The sequence below is a fragment of the Felis catus genome, chromosome C2 (genome assembly GCF_018350175.1).
Source record: "Felis catus isolate Fca126 chromosome C2, F.catus_Fca126_mat1.0, whole genome shotgun sequence".
In the NCBI taxonomy this organism is placed as follows: domain Eukaryota; kingdom Metazoa; phylum Chordata; class Mammalia; order Carnivora; family Felidae; genus Felis; species Felis catus.
The window spans coordinates 125950382-125975400 of record NC_058376.1 but is presented as its reverse complement, the minus strand read 5'-3'; the positions used below and the strand labels follow the sequence as shown (position 1 = coordinate 125975400).

The window sequence follows — 25019 nt, the reverse complement described above, 5'->3', positions numbered from 1 at the left end:
CCCTTAACGACCTTGTTCAGCACCAGCGAATGTGGCCGTTTTCTGGGGTCTGCTGGGATCAGGTGGCTTCAACAGTCTCTACCAAATGTCCTTCCAGCAGTGGAACCGCTTTTCCCTGTGTGGCCTGAGAACCTCCCAGACCCCACTCTGTTCCTGGGGATTTGCCCTTCCCACCAGAGCACCGCCAGGTATCAAGCTGTGGAATTGCAGCCTTTGCGCTCCCCTTGTTTACAGTCTTAATGGAATTTAAACCGTCCCCTTTCTCCTTTCTCCTTTCTCCCTTTTTAGTTTAGCCCCTGCGGCTGTTTCCAGTTTTCCACTTTCTCTCCAGCTGCTTTTGGGGAGAGGTGCTTTCCCCATATTCTCTGCCCTCCCCCCCCACCCCGCCAGTCTCCGTCCTCTCTCCACTCGCAAAAGCACCTCCCTTCCTGCTTCTCACTTCCCAAGTTCACCTCTGCACCGCATACCTGCTGAATTCTGTGGTTCAGGTTGTGCAGATTGTTGTGTTAATCCTCCAATCAGTTTTCTAGGTGTGTAGATGATTTAGTGTTGGTCTGGCTGTATTTCATGTACATGAGACACACAAAAAACTTCCATGCTGTTCTGCCATCTTGGCTCCTCCCTCTACTCTTTTTTTAAATTGAGTTTTGTGGGTGTTTTTTTTTTAAGAACAGTTTTAGGTTTACAGCAATATTGAGGGGAAGATACCAAGATTTCCCGTATACTCCCTACCTCATACATGCATACCTTCTTCTATTATCAGCATTCCCCACCAGAGTGGTACAGTTGTTACAATTGGTGAACCTACATTAACACATCATAATACCCAGAGTCCATAGTTTACATTATGGTTAACTGTTTGTATTGTGTACTTATGTCTTGTTTAATTTCTTTCATTACATTTCACAATGTAGTTTTCATTGTAGAAGTCTTTCCCATCCTTAATTAAGTTTATTACTAAAGATTTTATTCTTTTTGATGCTCTTGTAAATGGTAAATAGTTTTGTTAATTTCCTTTTCAGATTGTTCATTGACAGTGTTTACTAACGTTGTTAGTGTTAGAAATGCAGCTGATTTTTGTGCTGATTTTATATCCTGTTACTTTTGCTGAATTTACACCAGCTTAACTTTGATAACAGAAAAACTTTGCTATTATAAGCTTCATTCTCATCCCCTTCCATTCATTGATGAAATGATATACATCTTTAAACATTGTGTATTGAAACAATTATTATTGCAAATGGCAGAAATTGGGTTTTAATGCATTAGTCTCATATATTCTCTAGAAAGGAAAAATGTAGAGTTACAAACCAACGTTACAATAATAGTAATTTAGACTAGTGTTTTTAAAAATTGTTTATTAGTGTCTTAAATCTTACCAAAAACAAAAAATAGAGTTGCAGACTGTATTTTCAATAATTCCATCTTTAAAATTTTTTTTTTAATCTTTATTTTTGAGAAAGAGAGACAGAGTGCCTGCAGGGGAGGAACAAAGAGAGAAGGAGACACAGAATCCAAAGCTGGCTGTAGGCTGTGAACTGTCAGCACAGAGCCTGATGTGGGGCTCGAACCCACGAACCGTGAGACCATGACCTGAGCTGAAGTCGGATGCTTAACTGGCTGAGCCACCCAGGCTCCCTTCAATAATTCCATCTTTTATGATTGCTCATGTATTTACCTTTATTGAGATCTTTATTTCTTAATATGACTTGAATTATTGTCTAGTATTATCTGGGAATGTCTTAATTTCTCCCTCACTTTTGAAGGACAGTGTTGTTTTTTTTTTTTTTTAAGCGATTACTTTTATTTCAATAAAATAGAAAAGACAAATGTACATCCTTCACAGTGTCACCACTTTAAAAAATAATACAGCAAATGTATCCCCTGAAGGTAAAATGAAGTTCAAGACCATGAGGTATCAGTGATTTTCCCCACTCAAGAAGTCACCAGGAGGGGCGCCTGGGTGGCGCAGTCGGTTAAGCGTCCGACTTCAGCCAGGTCACGATCTCGCGGTCCATGGGTTCGAGCCCCGCTTCGGGCTCTGGGCTGATGGCTCAGAGCCTGGAGCCTGTTTCCGATTCTGTGTCTCTCTCTCTGTCTGCCCCTCCCCCGTTCATGCTCTGTCTCTCTCTGTCCCAAAAATAAATAAAAAATGTTGAAAAAAAAATTAAAAAAAAAAAAAGTCACCAGGATAGAACCCTCCCCAGCTATTAAAATTGCTAAGACGTTGGTCAGGTTTGTGAGCTGTTACTGATCATTTGGTTACATAACAAATGAAAGGTCTGAGAGGGAAGGAGAAGGAACAGGAAAGGAAATTATAAATGAGGGAACTTTTGGCAACATTAACAAAACTTACTATATCAAATTCATAATCTAAAAACACCCCTACCAAGCCCTGGGGTCTTGGAATGTAGTGGCACAGTGGCAGGGAGGCAGAGAAGAGACGGCAATGGTTATCCATGTTGACACACAGAAGTAGAAAGATACCCTCAGAGTTGAGGAGCAAGTCATGGTGTTTTGTCCAGGATTCCCTGCAAAGTCCTTTAATCCAGTTCTGAGAGTTTCCCACATCCACCTCCCAGTAATATTTGCCAGAGGTGAAGGCAGCCTGAGCTGCCCAGGAAGGCTTATACTGTGAACTCGCTGGACTGCGGGGCAGGTCTTGATGGTCGGGACAGCACTGCAAACGTCTCAGGTCTTTAAACAGAGGCACACGGTAATTCCTTATGTTATCACCAAATGTAACATACACTCGGAAGTTGTTAAGCCTTTCAGACATCCCGGTGATTGTCCACTCACTGGGCTGTGGGTCCACAGGCTGGGGCAAGTGCGCCTGCACTAACTGACTCCTTTTCATGATGTCTTCCAAATCCTGGAGCAGGTGCACATCTGCTTTGAGGCACATTTCCTTCAGCTCCTCATAGATTCTTTTCAGGAGTTTCCCCATTTGAAGCATTCTAGCTACATTTCTCCAGAGTCGATGAAAAATTATCTTGCCTTCAATTGCCAGGCTCTCTAAATGTTTTTGCTTTTCTTTGTGGAGGTATTGGTACACCTTAGGATAGTCAGCCTTGATCATTACCATCCTTAGATTTACAAAACCCTGCCATACTCTAAGTAAGTTGTACTCTTTGTTTATATTTCTCTGATTTCTCTGCCTGTTTTTCCAAATAGATTTCATTTGCATCAGAAGTTTCTCCCTGCAGTGCTCAGCGACCTGTGAAACTGGACAGTGTATGTGAGTGGTATGCCCTGGCACATGAGAGCATTGCAAACACAGCAGGCTCTTGTCAGTTGGACAGAAGATATTCTTTAGTGCTTGGTGTATCCAACACACCTGCCTGGCAGACCTTGGTAACTGCTTGGCAACTGATTCTTTTTTAGCACGAGCTTGTCCCTCAGCAGAAATAATGCTTTTGAAGTCCATGCGTGGAGATACTGCCCTGCATACAGGGCAACAGGTAGGATGCTGGGCATCTTCCCACAGGAGGCAGAGACACGGAGTACAAAAGCTGTGTCCACAGTTAATGGTGACAGGGTCTGTGAAATAGTCCTTGCAGATGGAACAGATAAGCAGACTGGGGGCGCAGTGCACAAAAGTAGAATCCATGTTTCTTCCTGTCAGTCTTCTCCTCCGGGAAGCTCTCTTGCCTATTCATGTCTGCCCCCACCACCCAGAACCCATGTTCTGTATCTCTACCTAAACTGTCCAGGTTCAGGAAGAGGAGGATTTGGGTGGGAGAGGGCAAGAGAAGCTTCCCTTCTCATCTGTGCTGTTTCCTTTCTGAGCAAGAACTTGAAGGACAGTTTTGTCGAACATTGGATTTTAGTTGACAGTTTTTTATTTCAGTATTTTGAATATGTCAGTCTACGGTTGACCTTTGAACAACATGGATTTGAACTGTGTAGGTAAACTTATATGCAGATTTGTTACTTTTTAATTTAAATTTAAATTTAATTTAATTTCTATTTATTTTTAAATTTACATCTAAGTTGGTTAGCATATAGTGCAATAATGATTTCAGGAGTAGATTCCAGTGATTCATCCCCTATGTACAACACCCAGTGCTCATCCCAACGAGTGTCCTCCTTAATGCCCCTTACCCATTTAGCCCATCTCCCCACCCACAGCCCCTCCAGCAACCCTCAGTTTGTTCTCTGTATTTAAGAGTCTCTTATGTTTTGTTCTCCTTGTTTTTATATTTTTATTACTTCCCTTATGTTCATCATCTTAAATTCCTCATATGAGTGAAGTCATATGATATTTGTCTTTCTTGGACTAATTTCACTTAGCGTAATACTCCCTAGTTCCATCCACATAGTAGCAAATGGCAAGATTTCTTTTTGATTGCTGAGTATTACTCCATTGTAAATATATACCACATCTTCTTTATCTATTCATCTGTTGATGGACATCTGGACTCTTTCCATACTTTGGCTATTGTCAATAGCAGTGCTGTAAACATCGGGGTGCTTGTGCCCCTTTGAAACAGCACACCTATATCCCTTAGATAAATATCTAGTAGTGCATTGCTGGGTTATAGGGTAGTTCTGTTTTTAATTTTTTGAGGAACTTCCATATCGTTTTCCAGAGTGGCTGCACTAGTTTGCATTTCCACCAGCAGTGCAAAAGAGATCCTCTTTCTCCGCATCCTTGCTAACATTTGTTGTTGCCTGAGTTGTTAATGTGAGCCATTCTGACAGGTGTGAGGTAGTATCTCATTGTGGTTTTGATTTGTATTTCCCTGATGATGAGTGATATTGAGCATTTTTTCATGTGTCTGTTAGCCATCTGGATGTCTTCTTTGGAGAAGTGTCCATTCATGTCTTTTGCCCATTTCTTCACTGGATTATTTGTTTTTTGGGTATTGAGTTTGATAAATTCTTTATAGATTTTGGATACTAGCTCTTTATCTGATATGTCATTTGCAAATATCTTCTCCCATTCTGTTGGTTTCCTTTTAGTTTTGCTGATTGTTTCCTTTGCTTTTTATGCAGATTTTTAAAAATTTATTTTTAATGTTTTATTTTTTGAGAGACAGAGTGCAAGCAGGGGAGGGGCAGAGAGAGAGAGAGAGAGAGACAGAGAGAGAGACAGAGAGACACACACACACAGTTTGAAGCAGGCTCCAAGCTGCAAGCTGTCCATGTGGAGCCCATTGCTGGGCTTGAACCCACAAATGTGAGATCACGACCTGAGCCGAAGTGGGACACTTAACTGAGCCACCCAGGCTCCCTATTATGCAGATTTTTTATACTACAGGACTGTAAATGTGTTTTCTCTTATGATTTTCTTATCATTTTCTTATCATTTTCTTTCATCTAGCTTACTTTATTATAAGAATACCATATATAATGCATATAACATACAACATATGTGTTAATCAACTGTTTATGTTATCAGTAAGGTTTCTTGTTCAGCAGAAGGCTATTAGTTGTTAAGTTTTGGGGAAGCCAGAATACATGGGTTTTTGACTGTGAAAGGGTCCCAACCCTTGCATTGTTCAAGGGTCAACTCTACTTACCCTCTTCTCTCCTCCAATGTTTCTTTTTTTTATTATTATTTTTTAAAATGTTTTTATTTATATTTGAGAGAGAGAAGACAGAGCATGAGTGGGGGAAGGGCGCAGAGAGTGGGAGGCATAGAATCCGAAGCAAGCTCCAGGCTCTGAGCTGTCAGGGTCTGATATGATCCGTGAGATCATAACCTGAGCCGAAGTCAGACACTTAACCAACTGAGCCACCGAGGTGCCCTGCATCCTCCAAAGTTTCTAATGAGAAATCTATTGGTGATCTTATTGAGGATCCCTTTTATGTGATCATTCACTTCTTCTGTTGCTTTCAAGATTCTCTCTTTTAATATTTTCATTTATAGTATGTCTCAGTATAGATTTCTTGCGTTTATCCTACTTGGAGTTTGTTGAGCTTCTTGGATGTTTAAATTCATGTCCGTTACCGAATTTGGGACATTTTCAGCCATTATTTCTTCCTTTTTTTTTTTTTTTTAATTTTTTTAATGTTTATTTCTGAGACAGAGAGAGACAGAGCATGAGTGGGGAAGGGGCAGAGAGAGAGGGAGACACAGAATCCGAAGCAGGCTCTAGGCTCCTAGCTGTCAGCACAGAGCCTGACGCGGGGCTTGAACTCACAAACCATGAGATCATGACCTGAGCCAAAGTCAGTCGCTCAACTGACTGAGCCACCTAGGCGCCCCAGCCATTATTTCTTCAAATAATCTCTTTTCCCCTTAGTGTCCCTCTTTGCCTTTTGGCACTCTCACAATGCATCTGTTGGTTCTTTTCCTGGTCTCCCACAGATCCTTTATTCTCTCGTGTGTGTGTGTGTGTGTCTGTTCGTGTGTGTGTTCCTCAGGCTTGCTAATTTCAATTGCCCTGTCTCCGTGCTCACTGATACTTTCTTTTACCTGTTCAAATCTGTCTTTAAATCCCTTTGGTGAACTTTTCCTTTTTGTAATTGTACTTTCCAGCTGGAGAATTTCTTAGGTTTTCTATTTCTTTGGATACTATTATTTTGTTCACACATCATTTTCTTTACTTTCTTTAGTTAGTTAAGCATCTTTAAGATATTTGTTTAAAGTCTTTGTCTGGTGAGTTTGTCAGCTGGTCTTTGTCCAGGATGGTTACTATTGGTTTTTCCCTTTGAATGGATCATACTTGCATGTTTCTTTGTATCCCTTGTGATACATTGGTTGTTGAAAACTGAATGTGTGAATTTAATAATGTGGTAAGTCTGAAAATCAGATCATCTCTTCCCCAGGGTTTCCTGGGTTTTTTATTGTTGTAAACTTTCTCTGTGCCAGGAACCACTTTGAAGTATAAACTTAAGCTTTCCTCAGGTCTTCACTGAGCTTGTGCCTTTTTCTGGATATACGTGGTGACTTTCTTAATACCCCTATTACTAGTTCTTTAGTGTCAGGCTCCTGAAAGGAGAAGGTTAAAAAAGACTCCAGCCCTGTAGATTAGATTTTCTTCAGCCTGAGGGAAAAGGGCTTACATAATTGGTGTGTGTGTGTGTGTGTGTGTGTGTGTGTGTGTGTGTGTGTGTGTGCGCGCGCGCGCGCGCGCGCGCGCGCGCACGCACGCATATGCCTCTGTCAGCACCTCAGTCATCAGAAGCATCGTTCAACTGTCAGAACACAGATCCCTGATATATGGATGACAGGATCCTTATTGCTCATTTTGACTCTTGTAAGCTGCTCTTGGAACTAATGTACAGCTACGTGGCATGGGCCTGGGGAGTGGAAGATGCTTCTACTAGCCATTGCTGAGCTAACTGAAATTAACCAAAGTTAATAGTCCAAGACTTCCTCTGGAAGTTTCAAGCCTTGGGGTAGTCTCCAAAATTGTAAAATAGTTCAATTAGACAGATTCTGCTAGTACAATTAATTGTTGTCTAGGTGGAGAGACCAAATTTGGAGGGCTTCTTATGCCACCGTCTTCCCAGAATCTTCTCATAACTTTACAAAAGGGAGTTTCATTATAGTTTCAGAGTTCTTAGTCTTTTTTCCCTTGTTTTTCAGATTATACTTCAAAATAAACACATATGAGACCTTTTACTTAGTTTTTAAGTCTAGATAGCAGATACATAAAAGAAGGAATTCTTGTTTTCTGATACTTTTTTTTTCCTAAGAAGAAAACCAAATGCTTCCAACTGGAAGCGGATAAGACTGGAAAGCAAGAGACACCTTAAGGAGGCAAATGCCTTCATTACTACCAAGGTGATGGTAGTGAGAATGGAGATAACATGGAATCATTTGAGTCCTATGAAGGAGGTAAAAAGGACAAGAATTGAGATGCAGGGATTGACTGAATAGGGTTTCATTAATCCAGATAACTAGATTGATAGTGTTACTGTTTACTGAATTATAGAGCACAGAAGCAGAAACTTTGTAGGGATAAATGTGAGGTGCCTACGGAGTAGATAAGTACTGTACTTTAGAAAGCATTTTCACACCTAGTTATTTTTTTTTAATGTTGATTTATTTATCTTGAGAGAGCATGCATGCAAGCGAGCACAAGCTGGTGAGGAGCGGGGAAAGAGGGAGAGAATCCCAAGCAGGCCCTGTGCTACCAGCACAGAGCCCAGCTTGGGGCTCCATTTTAATGACCATGAGATCATGACCTGAGCAGAAATCAAGAGTCAGATGCTCAACTGACTGAGCCACCCAGGCTCCACCACCCCTAGGAATTTTAAGTGATAGTGTACTGGTTCTCTGTAACTCTCTGGTAGGTCCTATTGCATGCATAAGCCAAAAGATAAAGATATAAGCCAATTTTAATAGTAAGACTTAAGTGGTAAAGCCCTGAAAATATTTTTGAATACAAATTACATAAGCACATGGAGAACATGAGGGAGAATTAGAATTAAGTATAGCAGTTAATGTGAAAATACTCATATTATGATTAATTGCATGTTAAATATGTCCTGAATTTCACGTTACATACAAGTTTTAGTATATGTTAGGAGAATATGGTTCCTAAATGTGATGGTATAATCTAAACCTTATTTGTACTATATAGCATGGGGAAATGATAGTTTCACTGTCCCCTGTGCTGTGTGTATTCTTTTGGAAATATGTACAACTTTGGAAACATGACTTGGAATGACACTTAAAAGAGATTTGGTAATTAAGAGTATATTAAAGAGTAAAGACTAGAATACCAAGGGGCTAAGATGATGAAAACATTAGAAAACACAATACAGATCTGGTTTTATTTAGTCCAGATAATTTAAGGAGAAATTTGGTTAATAGTTTTGATATGATCATAGTTTTGATATAACTCAGGAGACTTTTTGATACAATCTGATTCAGTTCTCTTATTTTACCAATAAGAAAATGGAGTTTCAAGGAAGTTAATATGACATTCCTTGACTCATAATTAATGGCAAGGCAGTTTAATGGCAACTCTTGTTTGTTAAGCATGTTTTATTTCTAGGAGCAGTAGAGCAGAGCTGAGACTAGAGCAAGGCAAGCAAGTTGCCTAGGGTACAAAGTTGAAGGAGGCAGTCACTTTCAGGTGCAGATCCTGGACTTGGAAGATCCTTATTTATCAAAGTAGTATTTGAATAGTCCTAGGACACAACTCCCAGCCCTGCAGATTAGGGATAGCCTGAGGAAGCTAGATGGCTCACTGATGGTGGAAGAGAATTAACCCTCAAGACCTAGGCCTTTGTATGTGGTAATCTAACAGTTTGCAAGTACCTGTGGAGTATTACTTCACTTAATGTGAGAGTGGTGTGGGGTTTTCTGTTCTCAGGCCTGGATTGGTTCCTATACTCCTTTTTTCTTTGAATCAGATCTCAGAGGCTGTAGTTTCTTTTGTTCTTTTAATAATAATAAAAAAATGTTTATTTATTTTTGGGGCGCCTGGGTGGCTCGGTTGAGCATCCGACTTTGGCTCAGGTCATGATCTTATGGCTCATGGGTTCAAGCCCCGTGTCAGGCTCTGTGCTGACAGCTCAGAGCCTGGAGTCTCCAGCCTGCTTCAAATTCTGTGTCTCCCTCTCTCTGTCCCATCCCTGCTTGTGCTCTCTCTCTCTCAAAAATAAATAAACATTTAAAAGAATTTTTTTTAATGTTTATTTTTGAGAGAGCTAGAGAGTGCAAGTGGGAAGAACAGAGTGGGGGAGAGTGGGGACAGAGGATCTGGAGTAGGTTCTGCGCAGACAGCAGCAAGCCTGACGTAGGGCCCAAACTCCTGAACTGCAAGATCATGACCTGAGCTGAAGTAGATACCCAACCAACATGCGCCCCCCACCCCCGCCAAAGCTGTTTTCACCCAAAACCTCTTGGGGGTTCTGTCAACTTGGCTGGTGAGGTAGAAAATCTAGACATACCTCTCGTTCCTTTTCTTTTACAGCCCACATAGCCAAATATGGAATCAATGTAGAGATAATAGTGACAAAGATGTAAGAGATTAACCTAAATCTACTTTTATTATCATGACCTTTGTTCTCTAGTTTCTGACTGCCATTTTATTTTTGAGGGTGCAGTCACCTAGTGGAGCTCCATTCCCCTTAGGTAAAGGACAGGTTTGTTTATGAGGGTCTTTCTCCCCAGCACTTAGAGGTTAGAGGCAGTCTAGACTGAATGAAATCCCTACTTCGGTGTCTCAGGAAGATTATTTGTTTTTTGCAGAACCTCCATAGTTGATGGCACAAGTGAGTAGAAAAACCGTTCTCCAAATATTTAAAAAAAAAATTTTTTTTAACGTTTATTTATTTTTGAGACAGAGAGAGACAGAGCATGAAGGGGGGAGGGGCAGAGAGAGAGGGAGACACAGAATCAGAAGCAGGCTCCAGGCTCTGAGCCATCAGCCCAGAGCCTGACATGGGGCTCGAACTCATGGACTGCAAGATCGTGACCTGAGCTGAAGTCGGACGCTTAACAGACTGCGCCACCCAGGCGCCCCGTTCTCCAAATATTAGTGGCTCCCTTTTTGGCATTAACTTATGGGAAGAGAATAAAACCAGAATGCACGGCTTTTGTCTTAGAACTAGTGGGTATAAAGTTGTTATGCTGCTTCTCTGGATCTGTCTTTTTTATACTGGTACCTAGCTTGCCTCCTTAGGACCATTATACTTTTTTTTCTTAAGGCCTTTGGAGTTAAAGGCAGATCATTTGTTTTTATATTAGACTTTAAAATTGGTGTAATCTGGAAACCAGAAGTGAAGACAGGTGGTTTTACTGGCTTAGTCAAAGGTGTATCTAAATGTATATAAACATTCGAGTACATTAGACCCAGTTTACAAATGCAATTGGCATAGTTTGTGATGCTCATGTGAGCAGAATAAGTTTAATGTAAGTCATCATTACAGGTGAAGTAATATTGGCAAGAAATAGAACTTTTTCCACTAGCTTGTAAGCTCTTTCAGGACAGACTTATCTTTGTAAGCTGGATAGCTCATACTGTGTCTTGCACATAGTAGAGCCTTGAAAAGATAAATAATAGACAGGTGAAAGCTTGGTTAAATCAGGGGTTTGGTTGTTCATAAGATCCACATCGTTTTCAGTGTTAGTTTTTTTTTCTAGTTAGAGAATGATTTTATTGCGTGAGTACATAGTCAAATTTATGCAACCAGGGCAGAGGCTGTGGGTGACTCGTATTTCCAATTGCGGGGAGAGGACTCCTTTGGTCTTATAATATATCAAGCCAACTAGTGAAGACAGCTCTCGATCAGAATCAGTGGGAATTTAACATCCTTTTCTGTTCCTCTCAAGATTCTTTCGAACAGCGTTCTTAATCAAATGGTCGAGATCCTCAGGAACATCAGGAGCAAGTCCTTTGGACTTCAGAATTCTCAAAATTTTATTGCTTGTCACAAAATGTACTTGTGCAACACCATATGAGTCTCTCTCAGGATTACACTGATTTATGAGGGAGTCAGGACCTTCTTGGCCAGTTTGTAGATCTGTTCCTTCACGTCGGCAGACATCAACTTCAGCCAGGTGGGGACGCTGTGGCCATAAGGCAGAGCCAACTAGGACAGGCCCTTTCTGGGAGCATGCATGCGAGCTATGAGGCAGTAATCAGGCAATGAAAGAGTCCAGTGTTAGCCTTCATTAAACCTGGTCCAGAGTGTTTACACGTAACACACACACAGAGTTGTTAAATTTGGGAATGTCTGTACTTGCTATTAGGGTTTTCTTAATCTCCATTTACTTTATTTTATCCTTGCTTTTGCATTTTTCTTACTTCTGAAGTCTTTCTTACAGAGTGTGCTTTTTTTCCTTTAAATTTGACACTCTAGGGATGCCGGTCTGGCTCAGTTGAAAGCATGCTCTCTTGATCTTGGGGTTGTGAGTCATGCCCCTCGCTGGGTGTAGAGATTATGTAAACAAACAAACTTCAAAAAACCAAATTTGATACTCTGTTTTTTCTTTCAGTTCAGGTGCTCGTTATCGTATATTGGCCCTATTTGTTTGTTTTAACAGAAAAGTAATTTTGGTTTATGAAGTGAAATATCCAGGGATAGATTCTGGGTTGAGGAATAATTAGAATTGGAGGCTCAAAAAATAGAATCTAATCTCTGTGCACCTCTCAGCTTCATTGTCGGGTTCTGTATAGTGACATTTACTCTGCTTTCAGGTTTAAGTCTGTTGGGAAAAGAGAGAGTGCTTTCCCAGTAACCTATGTAGACATCCTAAGAAACTTTCTGAATGAACAACTTGTTTTAAGCCCATTCTTCACTAGTCACAGGAAATAAGGGGATTTAATATTCTGATTAGCTGTGCTTGATTGCATATACTACCCCTGGGTTGGAACTCCACCTAAAGAATGTCAATATAGAATTGGTGAATGGGGGCAGGGATGGAGAGGATAGGGTCTCAGAAGGAAGCTGAAACACTACTATGAAAAGAAGAGAAAATGGATGCTCATACAGCTTGAATGTCAGCTAGCTAGCTGTTCACCATTTTGGTTGACTTAAGTTTGATTTTTAACGGATCAGTGAGGTTTTCTAATTTTTTCTTAATTATCAAAGTAATATATGAACATAGATGAAAATGTCAGACAGTGCTGGGGCACCTGGGTGGCTCAGTCGGTTAAGCATCTGACTTCGGCTCAGGTCATGATCTCTCATTCATGGGTTTGAGTCCCGTGTCGGTCTCTGTGCCGACAGCTCAGAGACTAGATAGAGCCTGCTTTGGATTCTGTGTCTCCCTCTCTCTGCTCCTCCCCCACCTTGCACTTCTCTCTCTCTCTCTCTCTCTCTCTCTCTCTCTCTCTCTCTCTCTCTCTCAAATGAGTAAACATTGGGGTGCCTGGGTGGCTCAGTTGGTTAAGTGTCCGACTTCAGCTCAGGTCATGATCTCACAGTTCGTGAGTTCGAGCCCCCCATCGGGTTCTGTGCTGATAGCCAAGAGCCTGGAGTCTGCTTCGGATTCTATGTCCCCCTCTCTCTCTGCGCCACCCCTGTTTGCACTGTCTCTCACGGTCTTTCAAAAATGAATAAACATTAAAAAAATTTTTTAAATGAATAAATATAAAAAAAATTAAAATGTCAAATAGTGCTAAAAGGCCTAATAACAAAAATAGCAGACCTTTGCTCTCCTTTTTCTACCCCCTTGCCTCAAGAAGTAATCACTTTAAAATTTTTTGAGCTCTTTTAGAAGCAACAGCGTAAAAAGTTGAAAGTGATGACTTCTTGAGACCAGCAGGAGGAAAAAGGAGGAGAACAAAGGACTGCTAACTTTTGTTAGAGGGCTTATAGTACTATTTGACATTTTAAACTATATTCATTTATTACTTTGATAAATAAAAAACATGTAATTGTTTTATCTCCTGATGAATTAATTTTAGACACCTACTGATTTTCTGTTAAGGTTAATGAGGTTATTTATTTATTTATTTAGCAATCTCTGTACCCAGCTAGGGCTCGAAATCACAATTTTGAGATCATGAGTCCCATGCTGTACCTACTGAGCCAGCCAGGTGCCCCCATTTATTTTCTTAACCTTTCTTAGCCTTATTGTCTTAGTTAAAATTGTATATTCATATTCGGGATTTTCATCATTATGACTATATAAAACACATACATATTGTTTATAGCTGACCCATCTACTATGATTAAATTTTACTTCTTGTGTAATTTTTTTAATTTATAAGAAATTTATATGGTTTACATTTAAAATTTTCTTTGTTGTCTTTGAACTTATAGCTAAGCCCTCCCATATTCCAACAGTTCTATAAATAGCCTAATCTGTCAGATAATTTTACCAGTTTTTTTTCTTTTTTTGGAATCCTCCAATTTGGACTGTTTATTCTAGATCTGCTTCTAATCTTAATTTACTTTTGCTAGCATTTTGGAAATTCCTTTTGCCTTTATTCATTGCTTTTCCTGCTTCCTAGATTCTGTGTCTTCTTTTTTCTTGCTTTACTCCTTTGTTTTGCTGGAACATATTGTCTGGTTGTTTCCTAAGTCAGTGTAAATTGGAATTAAATTTTATGAGAATCGTTGTCTGAAAATGACTGTTATTCTTACACTTAATTTTACTTGGTAGTTTGGCTGTATAGGGGAGTTATGATTTAAAGTGTATAGAATTTCAGTTTTGCAAGATCAAAATTGTTCTTGAGATGGATAGTGGTGATAATTGTGCAACATGATGAACGTACTTAATGCCACTGAACTGGACACTTAAAAATGGTTCAGATGAGGGGCGCCTGGGTGGCTTAGTCGGTTAAGCGTCCGACTTCAGCCAGGTCATGATCTCGTGGTCCGTGAGTTCGAGCCCCGCATCAGGCTCTGGGCTGATGGCTCGGAGCCTGGAGCCTGTATCTGATTCTGTGTCTCCCTCTCTCTCTGCCCCTCCCCCGTTCATGCTCTGTCTCTCTCTGTCCCAAAAATAAATAAAAAACGTTGAAAAAAAATTAAAAAAAATGGTTCAGATGATAAATTTTATGTGTATTGTATCAGTTAGCTAGGGCTGCCCTTCAGAGTATCACAGATTGGTGGCTTAACAGAAGTTTATTGTCTCAAAATTCTGGATGCTAGAGTCTAAGATCAAGTTGTCATCAGGATTGGTTTCTTCTGAGGGCCTCTCTCTGGCTTGTAGATGGTTGTCTTCTCTGTGTCTTCATATGGTCTTTGCATAGTGTGTGTCCTAATCAGGTCTTCTAAAAAAATTTTTTTTTTTACATTTATTCATTTTTGGGAGACAGAGACAGAGCACAAGTGGGGGAGGGGCAGAGAGAGCGAGAGGGAGACACAGAATCCAAAGCGGACTCCAGGCTCCGAGCTGTCAGCACAGAGCCCGACGTGGGGCTGGAACTCATGAACCTTGAGACCATGACCTAAGCCAGAGTCGGACGAACCATGAGACCATGACCTAAGCCAGAGTCGGATGCCCAACCGACTGAGCCACCCAGGTGCCCTGGTAATCAGCTCTTCTTATAATGACACCAGTCCTACTGGATTAGGAGCTACCCTAATGACCTCGTTTTACCTTAATTACCTCTTTAAAGACCTTATCTCCAAATACAGTCACATTCTGAGGTACTAGAGGATAGGATTTCAGCATCTGAATTTTGGAGGGGAAAAAATTCAGCCCATCATATGTATCACAGTTTAAAAAATGCATATTAAAAACATGAGTATAGTTGATTATCAACCCATTTAGGTTTAATTGCCATGTAGTACAATAAGAATTAAATCAGTTAATGTGTTTACATTTGTTGTATTAATTATGCCAGTAAATTCTTCATTATGTTACTTTTTTTCATAATTGGTGATTTATACCACAATTACTTATCATTTAGTAATATTAGCAAGATTATTCCTTTTACTTTAGTGGTAATATATAATGGTTTCTTCTTTAGATTATATAAAATGTAATATTCTTCAGAGTGCAAAATGGTGATATGTTCTTAAGGTGATCTTGATACAGCTTATAATTCAGAGTAATAAGTAAAATTTTGTGATAGCTAACAAAATAATCATATAGGGAGTAGTAAAGCATTAATTAAATAAGTTGTTGAAAAATAGAATTACAGTTGATTATTTTGAGAACATGTTTTGCTTGATATACCTTTCTTTACTCTCAGGCCTTATTAGCTCAGTGTCCTGTTAGTCTGTAAAAACTACTTAGTAAATATTTGTTGAATTAATTTTGGTATGCACAGAACTATTGCCTGTGTTTTTTTTTTTTTTTTTTGTTTGCTTCTATTGGGGATATGTTCAAAGTGATATTTGCAAAACTAAATAGAATAAGGTGGCATTTTATTTGACCTGTTTAAAAAAGTCCTGATTTTTTTTTTTTTTAAGAGCCTTTATTTCAGACTAGCCTATAATCTTTTATTTTCCCCATGATGGGATTCTTACCTGTGTTGTTTCATTGTAAGAGTGTTTAACAATCAAAATTACTTGACAAGATAGTAGGGCTTAAAACATTGAATAGAATAAAATCATTTTATGAATTGCTTTGTCTTTTTGCATTACTTACAGCATATTGAAGTTAGGTATTTGGGGATTTTTTTTCCCCCTTCATTGTTTACTGAAAGATCTGTAACCCAACCAAACTTCCGGAGTTAGTCACTTGGGTATTGTCACTCTGCTGATTTTTATCAGAAACAGGAAATTGTCAAGTTATGTGTTAAACTATAAGAGAGTCTAAAATTGCATTTGTATTAGCATGAGAGATTTCTTTTTAGAATTTTTTTCTATCACTTGCTAATTCCATACTTCTCAGAATGTAACAATTGCCTTGCCAAAAATGGTCATATTTATCATGGCCTATATACATAGCAAACTGTACTCTTCCTCATAGTTTACATATCACACACAATATGATTGGTAACATGATTTGACAGACTTAGTGTCATTAATATATAAATATACCCAATAAATGTATAAAATATAAAAGTAGGTGGGGGAAGAATATATTTTTAGGTGTTTGGCCTGATATTACTATATTTAGATTAGCAATTCTCTAGAGGTTCCTAACATACCTTTTAAAGAGTCTATAAGACCAGACTATTTTCATTATACAGAGATGTTAATTTCCATTTTTACTCTGGAGATTCTAGAGGCTGTATGAATGCAGTGATATTTTATAATAAAATGTCAACATTTGAAGATCTGCAAAACTTAGTGAATGTATATTGCATGATGATACAGAATCATATGTGAATATAAACAAGTCCATTTAAAGTATCAGACTGAGCAGTGAATATTTTCTGCCAAATATTTTAGTTTACATTCAGGAAGATTCACACTTTTTAGAGTGTGGTTGAGATTTGACACAGTTATATAATCACTGCCACAATCTAAATACAGAACAGTTTTTCACCCCCTCATGTTTTTTTTTGTTAATATATTTAAAAATTTTTTAACATTTATTTTTGAGAGACAGAGACAGAGACCGAACAGGGGAGGGGCAGAGAAAGAGGGAGACACAGAATCTGAAGCAGGCTCCAGGCTCTGAATTGTCAGCACAAAGCCTTGTTCAGTGTGGGGCCTGAACCCAGGACCCGTGAGATCATGACCTGAGCTGAAGTCAGAAGCTTAACCGACTGAGCCACCCAGGCGCCCACCCCCTCACGCTGTGTAGTCCAGGATGTCATACGTAGCCTTTTGAGTCTGTTTCAAGGACATTGTATATGGTTAATCTATGTTTAACTTTATAAGAAGCTGCCAAACTGTTACCCTTTAGGTGGCTCTACTGTTTTGCATCCCCACAAGCGCAATGTGTGAGTTCCCATTGCTCTGCATCCTTATTGACACCTGGTACTGTTGTGTTTCCTCTCCTCTCCTCTCCTCTCCTCTCCTCTCCTCTCCTCTCCTCTCCTCTCCTCTCCTCTCCTCTCCTCTCCTCTCCTCTCCTCCCCTCCCCTCCCCTCCCCTCCCCTCCCCTCCCCTCCCCTCCCCTCCTTCTGTATGTCCCCTCCTTCCCTTCCCCTCTCTTCCTTTCCTGTTACCTCCCTTATCTTTTTAAGCCATTTAATTTGCTGTGTCATGATATCATTTTGTGGTTTTAATTTGCATTTCTGTAATGACTAATGATGCAGAGGATCTTCATATGAGTTTATATGTCATCCTTGTACACTATCCCCTCTTTCCAAAAGTTCACATTATGCCACTTAAAGACCTACATCAGTATGGTAATGACTTTTTGTAAAAGCGAAAATCCTCTTTGGATTTCTTTTGGTTGTCAAAAACAGGTGCTTAGTACGTGAGATATTCTTTAGTAAAAGCAAAATGGGGCGCCTGGGTGGCGCAGTCGGTTAAGCGTCCGACTTCAGCCAGGTCACGATCTCGCGGTCCGTGAGTTCGAGCCCCGCGTCAGGCTCTGGGCTGATGGCTCGGAGCCTGGAGCCTGTTTCCGATTCTGTGTCTCCCTCTCTCTCTGCCCCTCCCCCGTTCATGCTCTGTCTCTCTGTCCCAAAAAATAAATAAACGTTGAAAAAAAAAATTAAAAAAAAAAAAGCAAAATGGTGTGACTTGAACTTTCAGAAAGAAGGGGATACATTGTATGTCATTTTTGCTTGTGAAAGGTTTCATAGGAATGCTGTACTTTCAGGTAGTGGGGCAAACCTCTGTCTTCCTTGGTGAAGTATCTGTTCAAATATTTTCACCATTAAAAATGTTAAATTTTTAAATATTTTTGTCCATGGCTTTTCTGGGCACAGCCTGAGGCACAGTGCTCCTTAAGGAATAACACGCCAATGGCTCTACTGGCCTGGCCTCCATGACTTCGGGCTGGCAGTCTTCCAGCCTGTTGAAACCCAGGTAATGGCCTTCTTTTTTGAGATGGGGGAGGTGGCCTTAATGATCTCTGAATCACCTTTTGGGTCCTTCTTCCCTTGTCTTGAAGAGTATCTTACATTTGCCGTGGCATATCTGTATGTTGCATCCTATTAAATCTAAGAACACTGACAGTCTTTTTTCATCTTTGTCTCCTTCCAGTTCATATTGGCTATTTCCTGCTGGGGTGGCTGATTGAATCCCATGTTCACACCTTCACAAATCCCTATCAAAGAATCTCTTGCCACACTCGTAGTGTTCTGTTCTGAATGTGTTTTCTCTCTCTCGCTCGTTCTCTTCTTTTTTTTTTTTTTTTTTTTTTTTTGGCAGTACAGCAGACTGAGAATTTCTACCTTTTAAATTAACTTCCCTTTTGATTAACAGTTATATCTTTAAGATATTTTTCTTCTCATGTTTTACTGTAAGCACTCAAGTGAAACCAAGCCACAATTTCAACACTTTGCATAGAAATGGCCTCAGTCACATAGCCAGTTTCATCCTCACAAGTTCTACCCTTCCACAAAACACTAGGATGTGAATACAGTTCAGCCAAGCGCCTTACCATCTTCTAACAAAGATCACCTTTCCTCCAGTTTCCAATAACATTTACCTTATTTCTGTCTGAGATGTTACAGATTGGCCTTTACTGTTGTTAAAAAAACAAATTCGACTGGGTAAATGTAAAGATCTTACTGACTTTATTTGATGATGCATGAATTGGGCAGCATCTCATCTAGCAGATAGAAAGGAACTCCAAAGAGCTGTACAAAATTAAAGCCTTTTATTGGTAGAGAAAGGCAGGAAAAGGACGTTTCTAGCAAAGAGACCACCTTCCTATGGAGGATGGAAAGGTGCTGGGTAGGGTGGAGGATGGAAGGGTACCTCACTGGTGCTGACCAGGTAATTTCAGATTGACTGGTTAAAGGTTACATTTCTGGGAGAGACTGAAACTGCAATTATGCTAGGTATTGAGTCTTAGTTTTCTGACAAGGGGCTTAGTATGAGGGACTCCATTTTTTGGTCTATTGTCTCCCTCTTTTTTTTTTTTTTTTTTTTTTTTTAATGATTATTCTTTTTTGAGAGACAGAGCATGAGCTGGGAAGGGGCAGAGGGAGGGAGACACAGAATCCGAAGCAGGCTCTAGGCTCTGAGCTGTCAGCACAGAGCTCGACGCAGGGCTTGAACTCATGAACTGCGAGATCATAACCTGAGCTGAAGTCAGATGCTCAACCGACTGAGCCACCCAGGTGCCCCCGTTGTCTCTTTTTTAACACTGTATTTCAGTCAGCATTCTGTTCATGACCACTTAGGGATTCTCTTAAAAGGATTGAGGCTTTCCCTACATGTCTCCCACTTCTGAGCCTTCAGAAGAATTTACCCTTAATGGTCTGTTCATGGCAATGTAGAATTTTTCTAGCCTGTACTTCCAGTTTCTGTCCATTATCCAGTTTGAAGCCACTCCCACATCTTTAAGTATTTGTTACAGCTGTACCCTCAATTCTTGGTACCAGTTTCTGTATCATTATGTTTGGGCTGATAATAACAAAATATGGTAGGCCAGGTGGCTTATAAACAGCAGAAACTTACTGCTCGCAGGTCTGGAAGCTGGAAGTCTGAGATCAGGGTGCCAGCATGGTCAGGTGAGTCCCTCCTCCATGTTGCAAGCTTCTTGTATTCTCACATGGTAGAAGGGGTTAGGGAGTTGTATTGGATTTCTTTTATAAAAGTACTAATCCCATTCGTGAGAGCTCTATCCTTAGGGCCTAATCACCTCCCAAAGGCCCTGCTTCATAGTAACTATCACCTTATGGAGGTTAAGATTTCAACATTAATTTTGGGGAGACACAAACATTCAGACCATAGCAACAGTATTTCATTATGTTTTTAGTTTTAGGTTTCTTTCATTTATGTTTCATTACATTGGTAATTTGTCTTTTTGGTCATTCTTGCTAGAGAGTTATCAATTTTGTTGATGTTTTCAGAGAACATCTTTTGGTTTCAATGGTTTTTCTCTAGTTTCTATTACAGTCTCACTGATTTCTGGTCTTTATTATGTCCTTTTGTTTCCTCTGGGTTTAACATGCTCTTTTTCTAGTTTTTTAAGGCAGAAACTTACATTATTGATTTGGGACTTGTTTTCTAACATTTTATTAATGACAATACTATAACTTTCTTTGTAAGTACTTTATTAGCTGCATCTAAAAAATTTTTATATGTTGTGTTTTATTTAGTTCAAAATATTTACTAATTTCCTTTGAGTTTTCCTCTTTGATAACATGAATTGTTTAGAAGTGTAGTATTTAATTTCCAAATACTTAGAGATTTTCCAGTTATCTTTCTGTCACTGGTTTCTAGTTTAATTCTGTCATGGTCATAGAATGTATGCTGTACAATATCAATTCTTTTTACAATCATTAAGGTTTATTTTAGTGTCCAGAATATGATCTGCCTTGGTGAATATTCCATGTGCCCTTGAAAAGATGTTTATGTTGCTGTTAAGTATAGTGTTATGTAAGTCAGTTAGATTCTCTTTGTTGATGATATTGTTTAAATCTTTTTTTTGCTGCTTTTATACATGTTCCATGAATTACTGAGAGTAGTTGTAGTTTCCAAGAATAGTGGATTTGTTTACTTCTTTCAGTTTTAATAATTTTTGCTTTATTTTGCAATTCTGTTAAGTATATATACATTTAAAATTGTTGTGTCATGTTGGTGAATTGACCTTTTTCTCATTATCTCTTGTTTCTATACCCAGTAATTTTTCTTGTTCAGAAATCTACTTTGTCAGATATTTATATAGCAGCTTTACCTTTCTTTTGATTCCTGTTTGCATGATCTTTTACTTTTATGCTATCATATTTAAAATGGGGTTCTAATAGTCTTTTATTAATTGAATCTAACTGCCTCTCTGTCTTTTAATTAGTGTAAGACCATTTAGTGTAATTATTGATATATTTGTGTTTAATTATTTGTTTACTGTGGAGGTTTTTCTTGTCTTCTTTTGGATTATTTGAATACTTTCTTAGTATCCATTTTATTGTATCTATTGGTTTTTGGTTGTATCTTTGTCCAATTTTTTTAGTGATTGCCCTAAAGATTATAATATTCTATGTATACTTGACTTTTCATATTATATCTAGAATTTATATTTTGCCACTTCAAATAGAACATAGACCTCACTGGGTGATGGGTATTGAGGAGGGCACCCTTTGGGATGAGCACTGGGTGTTGTATGGAAACCAATTTGACAATAAATTTCATATATTGAAAAAAAAATAAAAATAAAAAGCAAAATGTTCCCTGGGGGGAAAAAAAAAGACCATAAGACCTTACAACCAAATAGGTCCCGTTGCCCTTCCCACTTTATATAATAATTATCATATGAATTATACATATGAACCCCCATGATGGTATTATAATATTCCTCCTCAAGAGCCATGCACGTTTTAAAGAATTTAGAAGATAAAAAATAATCTTACTATATTCACCCATGTATTTACTTAAAAAAATTTTTTTAATGTTTATTTTTAACAGAGAGAGAGAGAGAGAGAGAGAGAGAGAGAGAGAGAGAGAGACAGAGCATGAGTGGGGGAGGGACAGAGAGAGAGAGGGAGACACAGAATCTGAAACAAGCTCCAGGCTCCAAGCTGTCAGCACAGAGCCCACTGTGGGACTTGAACTCACAGACAGTGAGATCATGATCTGAGCCAAAGACAGGTGCTCAACCGACTGAGCCACCCAGGTGCTCCTACTATTTTTTTTTTTTTAAGTTTATTTATTTATTTTGAGAGAGCACATGTGAGCAGGGGAGGGGCAGAAAGAGAATCCCACACAGGCTCTGCATTGTCAGCACAGAGCCTGACACAGGGCTGGATCCCATGAACTCTGAGCTCATGCCCTGAGCCGAAATTAATAACAGTTAGTGCCCAAGCCAACTTCAGGTGCCCCACGAAAGGCCTCTAACTGAGAAACAGCCTCTTCTCCAGTGAAACATTTAGTTTGGTAAATGTGGTTTGTGAATTTACTCCCTGTTTTCACATTATATTCAATTTATATGATTTGAACTAAGCTTGGCTAAAAGAGATCAAGAGAGAAATGGCTGTTAAAATAGTGCAAATGTTTCTACCCATTCTACTCTTAGTTTATGGCTCAGGGTACACATGAGATAGGAAGCATTACTTTGCTTTTTCAGTTGGCCTCAATAGCTATCCCGATGTTTTGTCATATTTAAAGATACATCGTTTTTCCTACTGTCTGGATTCTAAATTCAAATTAACCCTTACCTAACTGAAGAAATGATCTTCAGAGGAAATTTAACTTATTAGTGTTTTTTTTTTGTTTTTGTCTGTTTTCTTTTTTTGTTTTTGTTTTATTTTGCTTTATGTTATAATTATTTAGGTGTTAGTTGTGGTTCTACTATAAAGCAAATTTACTTCATACCCTTATTTCTCTTACATTTCTTTTTCTGTCATACTTTTCCCAATTTTCCTCACCCCTACTTTGTATTTTGGCTGCCAGTTCCTATTAGCTAGTTTTCCATTAGTTTTATTTTTTATAGTACATTAAAAAATAAATAAATAAAGTAGGAGTGCCTGGGTGGCTCAGTTGGTTGAGCCTCCGACTTTGGTTCAGGTCATAATCTCACGGCTTGAGAGTTTGAGCCCCACATCAGGCTTGCTGCTGTCAGCACAGAGCCTGTTTTGGATCCTCTGTCCCCATGTCTCTCTACCCCTCCCCCGCTTGCACTCTCTCCTTAAAAAATAAATAAAACATGAAAAAATAAAGTAATATGTATTCAAACCACACAGATCTGTGGCGTACGGACTAAGTTTTACCCACCTTACCACTCACTGATTGAGGCTATCACTTTTACAGCTTGCAATATATCCTCCCAGAACTTTTGTTTTTTGTTTATTTTTGAGAGAGAGAGAGGAAGAGAGAGAGCACACAGGCTCATGAGCAGGGGAGGGGCAGAGAGAGGGGACGTTAAGATCTGGAACAGGCTCTAAACTGACAGCAGAGAGCCCGATGTAGGGCTCAAATTTACAAACAGCGAGATCATGACCTGAGCCAAAATGCTCAACTGACTAAGGGCATCCAGGCCTCCCCCTCCCAGAACTTTTTAATGCCTATACAAACATCTGTAATTGGAATTTTTTTCAAAGTAGACTTATAATCCTCTTATTTTGGAATTTGCATTTTTACTTAATATTTATTGGCCATTTTACCATACCAGTACTTTATAATTTAGACACTCTTGGTGTGCATTTCTTTTTTTTTTTTTTTTTGAGGTTTTATTTTATTTTATTTTATTTTATTTTATTTTTAAATTTTTTAAAATGTTTTTATATATTTTTGAGAGAGCGTGAGTGGGGGAGGGGCAGAGAGAGAGAGGGAGACAGAATCTGAAGCAGGCTCCAGACTCAGACCTGTCAGCACCACCCCACGCGGGGCTTGAACTCAAGGACTGTGAGATCATGACCTGAGCCGAAGTCAGATACCCAACCAACTGAGCCAGCCAGGCTCCCCTAAAGATTTTATCCTTAAGCAATCTCTGCACATAACGTGAGGCTCAAATTTACAATTCCAGGATCCAGAGTTGCATGCTTTTCTGACTGAGCCAGCCAGGTGCCCCTTGGTGTACATTTCATTCCTTATTTTTCATAGCAGTGAAACAGCAAACATTCTACATAACTTTAAATACTTGCATTATTTTTTCATGTAGTATGTAGGTTGCTGATTCAAAGAAATGTGCATTTAAAATTTTGACAATTATTGTGAAGTTTTTCTTGAAAACTTTTGTACCTAAAATGTAATAACCAAGTTAAAAAGATACATGACTGGAAAGATGTATGTCAAAGACAAAGGGCAGATATTCCTGCTATATCCAGTTGGTGTTCTAACCACACAGAAGCATATATTCTGTCTTTCCTGTTAGGGTCTGTGTATTAGCGTAATCATAAATGTTCTTAGTAAAACATTCACAGTTTCCTAAAGCAGGTTGAGCTAGCAAATCATCATTTTGGAGATAGTAGATCTGGGCAGTGATCATCAATGGCTGATAAAACCATTAGGTGAAGGTTTGATGGGGAGCTTGATGATAGGTGAATCAGTTTGATATTATGAATCCACCATTCATTTTAAACATCAACCAGATATAGGGTGCCTCCAGTTTTATGCCAATAAGTACACATGAGTATCTCTGAAGTATTCCTACAAAAACAATAATAGAACCTGGGGTGGGTCAGGGGAGTAAAGCCTCTAGATAAAATTACCAATTTATAGGAGATAGGGAAGATAAAGGAACACCATGAGGATACACCTCAGTCAAATCCACAATGTGGGAAGTGCTCTAGAACAAATGAAGCCAGCTTCTTCAACAAATAAATGGCATGGAAATAGTGGGGAAAGAGAACTGTGTTATATAGATTAAGGAGATTTAAAACATTAACCAAAGTGCAGTATACAGACTTAGTTTAGATCCTGGTTCAAACCAACTATAAATTTTTTTTTTTTTTATTTAAATACACTTAGCAAAACTGAATGAAATGAAAGAATTGTTGGAGGTGCTTTTTTCAACGTTTATTTATTTTTGGGACAGAGAGAGACAGAGTATGAACGGGGGAGGGGCAGAGAGAGAGGGAGACACAGAATCGGAAACAGGCTCCAGGCTCTGAGCCATCAGCCCAGAGCCTGACGCGGGGCTCGAACTCACGGACCGCGAGATCGTGACCTGGCTGAAGTTGGACGCTTAACCG

The 25019-nt window shown here is 39.2% G+C and overlaps 2 protein-coding genes and 1 pseudogene across 5 annotated transcripts in view; 1 reads left to right on the top strand and 2 right to left on the bottom strand.

The window, feature by feature from the left end:
* The window catches only part of NCK1 (NCK adaptor protein 1), an 88412-nt gene that overhangs the window by 35168 nt on the left and 28225 nt on the right, over positions 1 to 25019 (top strand). The window lies entirely within an intron of this gene.
* On the bottom strand, positions 2255 to 3788 carry LOC101081405 (tripartite motif-containing protein 77-like). Its single transcript, XM_011286193.4, has one exon. It carries the CDS (start codon positions 3608 to 3610, stop codon positions 2255 to 2257), a length of 1356 nt encoding a protein of 451 aa, XP_011284495.2. The 5' UTR covers positions 3611 to 3788.
* Positions 11092 to 11535, bottom strand: LOC109491487 (annotated as a pseudogene).

Excerpts from the sequence above, each read along its gene's own strand:
- LOC101081405 (XM_011286193.4), bottom strand. The coding sequence starts at position 3,610 with ATGGATTCTACTTTTGTGCACTGCGCCCCCAGTCTGCTTATCTGTTCC.